The sequence below is a fragment of the Vombatus ursinus genome, unplaced genomic scaffold (genome assembly GCF_900497805.2).
Source record: "Vombatus ursinus unplaced genomic scaffold, bare-nosed wombat genome assembly UNPS02014790.1, whole genome shotgun sequence".
In the NCBI taxonomy this organism is placed as follows: domain Eukaryota; kingdom Metazoa; phylum Chordata; class Mammalia; order Diprotodontia; family Vombatidae; genus Vombatus; species Vombatus ursinus.
In genome coordinates, this window is record NW_020954568.1 from 1,125,591 (window position 1) to 1,133,279 (window position 7,689).

The 7,689-nt window shown below is 55.1% G+C and overlaps 1 protein-coding gene and 1 long non-coding RNA gene across 2 annotated transcripts; both read right to left on the minus strand.

Moving 5' to 3' along the window:
- Positions 1 to 4,619: 4,619 nt before the first annotated feature.
- Positions 4,620 to 5,071, minus strand: LOC114047788. The gene is made up of 2 exons (XR_003569672.1): positions 4,995 to 5,071; positions 4,620 to 4,889 (listed from the first exon to the last, which is right to left on the minus strand). It is a non-coding gene; the product is annotated as an uncharacterized LOC114047788 (long non-coding RNA).
- Positions 5,072 to 5,776: 705 nt separating this feature from the next.
- On the minus strand, positions 5,777 to 6,495 carry CDKN1C (cyclin dependent kinase inhibitor 1C; the record flags this gene model as incomplete). Its single annotated transcript, XM_027868720.1, has 2 exons — positions 6,414 to 6,495; positions 5,777 to 6,081 (listed from the first exon to the last, which is right to left on the minus strand). A coding segment is annotated over exon 2 (294 nt), but the record flags the coding sequence as incomplete, so codon positions are not given.
- Between the last annotated feature and the right edge of the window lie 1,194 nt (positions 6,496 to 7,689).

The window sequence follows — 7,689 nt, forward strand, 5'->3', positions numbered from 1 at the left end:
CTGCCTCTTTGCAACATCCATCCACACATTGTTCCTTGTAGCTCTTCCCTTGAGGGCCAAAGGGCAGGGAAGGAAATAAGCATTTATATAGCACCTACTGTGTTCCAGGCACTATACTAAGTTCTTTTCACAAATACTTCATTTGATTTTTGCAACAACTCTGTGGGTTAGGTGCTGTTATCACCCCCATTTTACAATCAAGAAAACTGAGGAAAATTCGTCTATCAAACTTGTAGCGAACTGGGTGGCTTTTTTGTTTATTAGGACATAAGATCTTACGGGAATAATGGAAGGCAGTCTTTCAAAAAGTAGATTTAGACCAACTTACACTGTATTCCATTATAAATTCAAGATAAAAACACATCCTCAACATTGAAGATTATGCCTTCAAGAATTCGATGAGAAGCGGATGGTATATGTTTTGGAGCTGTGGGTAGGAGATAGGTTCTTTGCCAAAACAACAGGGATTGAGGTCGTTACAAAAGATAAAATAAGGCATTTCTCATTACATTAAATGGAAAAGCTTTTGCTCAAATGGAATTAAGGCATCTAGAATAAGAAGGGAGGCAAGTGAGAACAATTTTTATCAGATTTCTTGGATAAGGTTTGGTACTCAAGATATATAGACAACTATATATAACAGAAATATGGAATCACAGAAGCCATTCCCCAGTATATAAGTGGTCAGATGCTACAGGAACACACTTCTCAAAAGAAAAATTGCAGAGTGTTCACAACCACATGAGAGAATGTGCTAAATCATTTATCACAAGAGAACTACAAATCAAAACAGCCCTGAGGTTTCACTTCACACACTTCACAAATTGGCAAAGACTGGCATAGTCAGTGTTGGAGGGGCTGTTGGAAGATAGGCACGCTAATATGTTATTGGTAAAACTGTGAATTAGTACAACCCTACTGGAAAACAATGTGAAATTATGCAAATAAAGTGACTAAAATGTCCATACCCTTTGACCCAAAGATCCCACTGCCAGGCATATATCCTAAGAAGGTCATTGACTCCCCCCCAAAAAAAGGGAAAAAAAAGACTCTATAACCAAAATCTTTATCACAACACTTTCTGTCATAGGAGAGAACTGAAACAAAATAAGATAACTGCCCTGTCATTAGGCAACGGCTAAACAAATTGTGGGGCATGAATCTAAGTGTGGTTTCTAAAATGGTGAAATGCAGAATGCTGGATACAGGAGCCAGGGACAACTTACCCGAACTGATGCAGAATGAAGAAAAGAGTCAAGAAAAAATATACACACACAATGCCTACAATTCTGGAAATGAAAGAGCGATTACAAAACAATAAAAAAGGAATGGTACAGAGTTAAAATGAGCAAATCTGACCCAGAAGAAGAGCTGGAAGAAAACCTGCCCCTTCACTCCTCTGCAGTGGTGGCAGGCCCGCAGGTGTGAAATACATTTGTTGTCAGGTTGTTTTAGTGTTCATTTTTGCTCATTTTTTTCCCCTCCTTCCCTCTTTAAAAAAATTCTTTTCACTAAGGGATGGCCCTTAGTGAGAAGGAGGTGGAAGGATACACGCTGTACCAAACGCCCTTGGTAACAGAGACCTGAGGAGGAGAAGGAGGGGGTGGGGGAAAGGAGGATGTAAGTGTTGGGTCTGAGACGTCTCCAGGACAGCCAGTTTGAGATGTCCAACAATTGGAGAAAGATTGGCGGTCAGGGGGGAATGACTATGAGGCAGGTCATGGAATCAAATAAGCATCTGTCACTCTCACTAAGGGCCAGGTGTTGCACCAGGTGCCAGGAACACAAAGACAAAGGGGAAAGTCCTTGCCTTCAGTGAGTTTACCATCTATCGGGGAATGAACCGGAGAGAGACAATAAACACGTTCGTCCTTACACCTCCCTCCTGATTGATATCCTGCTCTGTTGACTACTTAGGAGCCTCAGCTGTTTGGTGGTACAAGTCACCTGGAGTCAGGCAGACCCAAGTTCAAATCTGAGCTGAGAAATTTCCTAGCTTCGTGACTCTGGATGAGTCACTTTACCATTTTACTTTACCACTTTTACTTCAGTACAGTATCTGGCACATAGTAGCTACTTAATAAGCACTTCTTTCCTTCCTTCCCTGGCCTTTTACTTATCTGCCACCACACCTCCAGTCCCTCCCCTCCCATTCTCCTTTCTAGTTCTGGAACACTAAGTAAACCTCACTCATCCTCTCTATCATTTTCAAAAGCAAAACAATCCTCCTCACAATGCCCCCTATCTGTGTTCCTGTTCGAAGGTAAGATCCCTGAAGCCAAAGACTATGCTTGATTTTGTACACATATCCCTATGCCTTTGCACAGCACCTGGTGGGTAGTAAACTTTATCTGTGCCCTTTCATTCATTCATTCATTTGTTCATTCAAATATACACCAAACACATGCAGATTGAATAGGATCAGTTGTTTGGGGGCAGAGGGCTCTGGCAGCTTCCTGTAGAAGCTGGCATTGGGGCTACTCTGCCAGTCCCTTGTGGACAGACCTCGAGCAAGTGACCTCCTGTCCAGACTATAGATTTTGCCTTTATGGAGTCATTGAGCCTGATGTCTAATAGAGAGCAGGCAAAGGATAAAGTTCAGGAGGCCAAGAGAGGCATAACCCGGGACAAGTGTTGGGGATCACTGGCCGGTCTAACTCCCTTGGGCACATATCAGTGTCTGAGCATGAGCTGGGAGGGTCCCAGTAGGTCAGCCACTAGGAGCCTGCCCTGGCTGGTGATTGAGTGGTCAACTAATAAATGTATCCCGAAAACCTTGTGGGCCCTTCCCCTTGAATCAAGGGAACTTTGGATGTCTGCCTTGTAACAGGTCACCTCAAAAAGAGCCAGAGAGAAAATGAAAGTCCCCTCCAGACACAGTCCTTGTCCCCAAAGGCACAAGCAACAAGCTTGTTCTCAGTCTTGGTCTGGCTGCTTTGTGTGTCCCCTGCCCCCACCTCTCTGCTCCCGGCCACAGCTTGGTGGTTTATAGGTCAACAGCGAAAAAGCTCTCTCTCGTTGGGCTGCAGAGAAAGCCTTTTCTAAAAACAGCAACCAAGGTGAGGCCAACCGTGCAGCTACAGGCGTTGCTAAGGAGTCCCCCAATCACCTCAAACTGGGTGCCCTCCAGAACAGGTCTCTGGCTTCAGACCAGGGTCTGGCTTGTACGGAATTCTGTGGCTAAATGCTCACCTGCTGAGCACCTTAGAGGCCTTCAGGGGCCATCTTACCCGTAGCTCCCTCCCTGTATCTCTGTACTCCACCCTTCCCCTTGGGTAGCCATTTGCTAATAACTCTCCTCCTGAAACAAGGACCTCGGTTACCTGCAAGACAAACAGATCCTCCTCCGATGAGATTCCTCCAGACAGAGGTGGATCTGTGTGATAGGTGGCCTCTCGTGGGGTTGGGGGTCCCTTCCCTACTAGCTATAGTGAAGGGACTAGATTATTGAGGGCCTCATGGACAAGCCAGTTCTTGAGAATCTCATCTCCAAAAAGTCTAGGCACAAAGATGGAGCACATTCTGTCTCTGTCTCTCCTCACCCCACCTTCTCATTTCATCCCATCTTCCAGCTCCAGGATAAGGGGCTCTCCACTCACCCCTTACAATCACAGGGTCCCACTAGAGAGGTGATAGGTCATCTGCCATCCAGCACAAATTTGGGGACCTGCAGGGGGAAGTAGGGGTGGGAGGGGAGCTGGGGCCTAAGGGGAGGTCACTTAATGAGGCCCAAGGCCGAAGCCGGCCGTTGGCTGTCTCCACCCACCAATGCCCTTCCCGAGCCCACACCTACTCCCAAGCACAACCCCGTCTCTAAAGCAGGCAAGTGACCCTCCTCAGTTCGTTACCAGCTGCCAGCAGGTGCAGGCCTTTTTCCTGGCTTTATGAAAGCGCCCTCCTCTGTTCTCCCCCACCCTCCACTCCCACCCCCTTTCTCTGGCCCGGAAGGCAGCTTCAAGCACAGGCTTTGAAGAACACCCCTGGCTTTCTGCTGTCTGGGGGCAGGTTTCCAAGGGAACTAACCTAGAAGAAAGGGAAGCCCCTGGCCAGGGCTCTAGCCACCTGGGCAGATCCTAAAGCTGCTGCTGTGGGGCCAAGTTTGGGCTGCTCATGGGAAGGAGCGAAGAGGAGCCAAGGAGAGGAGACCAGACCCAAAGAAGTATTTAAGTCTTTATTATTATCAACGGTGTTGGTATGACTGAAACGGCAGTGGTACAGACCGGCTCAGGAATCACGGAAGCAGATTTGTCTTTTCAAGTAAAAAAAAAAAAAATACCAGAAGCCTAGAGCCCGGGTTCCTTTAGGTGGAGAGTTGGGCCTGAGCTCTGGAGGAAGGACCCTGCCTGCCCACCTGCCTGGGCTGCTCGGCTGCAGGCTTGGCCTCTCCACCTTCCCCAGAGCCAAACTGAGGGTCATCGAGATCTGCCATAAATAGGGAATTAAGTTATTAGCACGTATAACTTCTTACACTTTTGTACAAATATACATTGGCTGGGCACGGAGTTTCCAGCAGAGATTACACATTTTATATAAATGATTTCTTAAAGCTCTCGCACTTTGGGACCAGCTACTCACATCAGGCGTATAAACAATTTCTACATAAAACTTAATACATTGCACGGTTGTCAAACTTTTTTTTTTACTGGGTTTTTTTTTTTTTTCTTAAACACTGCCCGGGGGGGCGGGCTGCAGGCTCAGCCGTCGGCTGCTACATCAAAGTACAAAGCAGGTCGGTCCTTCTGAGGGCTTGCTTGAAGGGAGGCGGTTCCCGGTTGGACAGCTGGCTCACCCGATCAAGGGAGGGCTGCCCCCTCCTCCTGCACCTGCCCTCTCCTCCAGGGTGCAGGGAAGTCTGAGTGGAGGCCATCGGCAGGCTGCTCGGATACAAGCTGCCGGAGACACAGAGAGGAAGATCAGAAACTGAAAGGCTGCCCCGAGGCCACAAGCGAGCTGTGGGCTGCAGAGCCGCCCTCTGGGACCAGCGCAAAACTCACCTTATTTACCGACTGCGCTTACAGGGCCTCTGCTCCGACGGAGGGGCGGCCGAGCGGGCTCGACGCGCGCGGCGGACACGGCGAGTGCGGCCGGCTGGACTGTCCCGGCCTGAGCTGCCCGCCGAGCTGTCCGAGCCCTCCGGGCTCGAAGGGGCGGGCTCCGGGCTCCGCCCGCGGGCCACACCGCGGGCCAGGTGAAAAGGTTTGAAGGCCCGGGGCCTCTTGCGCTTCACAAAGAAAGCTGCGAATAAACATACAACAGATCAGGGAAAGCCTGGGCTTAACCCGACGGTTAGCCTAGGCGAGCTCTGGGAGCCCGCCCCGACCGGCTTCTAGTGGACAGGTGAGAATCCCCAGCCCCGGCCTTTTCCCCCCCTAAACCAAAAGCTCGAGGTGGCTCCCTCCATGCCACTACCCGCTTTCAAAGCACCGCCCGCCCGACCGTCGGGCTCGGCTTCGGAGCTTGCGCTGCTCTTGAAGTAAAGCTCTGGCCCTTTAATCCACCCGGGTGGGGTCACTTTCTGGCCCCGCCCACAGGCTCCACCAGCAAAGAGTCGGAGCCGGGCCAGCGACCGGGACCGCCTCGACAGCCGCCCGGGGGCGCGGCCAGGCTCACCTGTGATCAGGGCATTGCTGGCGGGGGCGCCGGCTCGGGCCGTCGCCAGAATGGTGAAGCCCGAGTCCAGGGCGAGGTCGGCGTCCAGAGGGAGCTCATCCGCGATGGCCACGACGGGGGCATCGGCGGCGCTCTCGGGCCCCGGGCCCTCGTCGTCCGGGGCACAGCCGGGCGCCGGGCGCAGCACCAGCAGCGGGAAGCGGCTGCGGCCCACCTGCACCGTCTCGCGGTAGAAGGCGGGCACCGTGTGCTCGGCCACCTCCTGCCACTGCAGGCGGCCCGGGCCCACGAGCGGCCTGTCGCTCTGGAAGTTGTAATCCCAGCGGCGCTCGTCCTCGGCACTCATCTCGGCAAGCTTGCCCACCAGCTCACGGCCCAGCTCCTCGTGGTCCACGGGCCCGAAGAGGGTGCGGCACACGCCCGCGCTGGCCTCCACCGGGAACGCCCGACGGTCGCCCATCAAGTCCGTCCCTGCGGGGAAACTAGCAGACGGTCAGGCGGCCGCGGAGGGAGGGACGGACGGACGGGACGGGCGCGGAGCGGCGGGGCGGCACAGGGCAGACCCGACGGGACGGGGCGGAGGTGGGGGTGATGGGGAGCGGAGGAGAGGACCGAGGAGGAGGAGGAGGTGGTGGCCAGGCCAGGCCCTGCAGGGGGCGGGGGGGTAGCCCAAGCTGGCCGGCAGGCCGAGGGAGAGAGCGGAACAGCGGCTCGTGGTCAGCAGACCCTCGGGCTGGCGGGCGGGCGCACGCCCTAGTCCTGGGTGCCCCAAGGGGCCCCCTCCGAGCCCACTTCCTACTCACTTGTCCAGTCTGCTCCGACGCTGTGGGGGTGGGGGCGGCTCGAGCCGTCCGGTCCGCGGCAGCCGCAGGCGCTGGTACAGGCGGGCGCTGGGCACAGGCGGGCACCGGGCAGCGGCGGCTACCGCGGCAGCAGAAACAGCAGCAGCAGCAGCAGAAGTGGGGCCTCGGCGCTGCGCTGCCGCCTGCGCCGCACCCCTTTATACCTGCGCCGCCCCACCCCCCCCCCGGCCCCCCCCCCCCGCAGGGCGCCCGCGCCATTAGCATAATAGTATTTTCTGTTTAGACAACACGGCTGCCATTGGTCCCCCCGGGCGCGCGCGGCCCCGCCCCCACCCGCTCCCCATTGGCCCCCGGAACACACCCCCCGGGGGGGAGCGGGCGCCCCACGGCCTCAGGCGGGGGCCACGGCCCATTGGAAGGCGGGCCGGCCGCGCGCTCCTGCCGGGAAGGGGGGGAAGCGGGGGTAACGTGACACCGGCCTTACCCCACTCCCTCTCTGCATCCCCCCCCCGTCCCCCACCGGGCCCCGCCCCGCCCCGCCCCTCCCCCCAAGTCCTGAGCTCTTTGTCTGCAGGCGGGGGCTCGGCCGCGGGACGCGGGACCCCTCCCTTCCCCTCCCTTCCCTCCGCCCCGCTCCGCTAGCTCTTCCCCCTTTCCTTTTAAGGCTTCAGAGAGGCTCCCGGAGGCTGCGGGGGGGGGGGGGCGGGGGCGGAGGAACCCCCGCACTCCTCCCCTCTCTCCTCCACCCCCGTACCGGACGCCTTTGCTGCCCCTAGGGCTTGGAAGTTTGGGGTTCGGCCGAGGCTCAGAAGGAAAGAAAGGCTGAGCCTGTCCCTTTGTGTGTGCCCCCCCATCCCCAGCCTGGGGTTTCACCGTGGCCTCTGTGGAGCCCCAGCTCTCTAACTGGCGACTGCCTCTGCCTCTGTTCCTGCTGCCTCTACTTCCCTGGGACCCAAAGTTCCGAGAGTTCTCGCCTTCTTTCTCGGTCCTCTCTCTGTCTCTCTCTTTCTGTTTCTCTCTGTCTCTCTCCCTTTCTGTCTGTCTCTTCTCTGTCTCCTCTCTCTGACTCTCTCTGTCTCTCTGTCCCTGTCCCTGTCTCTCAGTTTCTCTGTCTTTCTCCTCTCTCTGTCTCTCTGTCTCTGTCTCTGTCTATTTCTCTGTCTCTGTCTCTCAGTTTCTCTGTATCCTCTCTGTCTCTCTGTGTCCCTCTCTGTGTCTCTCTCCCTTTCTGTCTGTCTCTTCTCTGTCTCCTCTCTCTCTGATTCTCTGTCTCTCT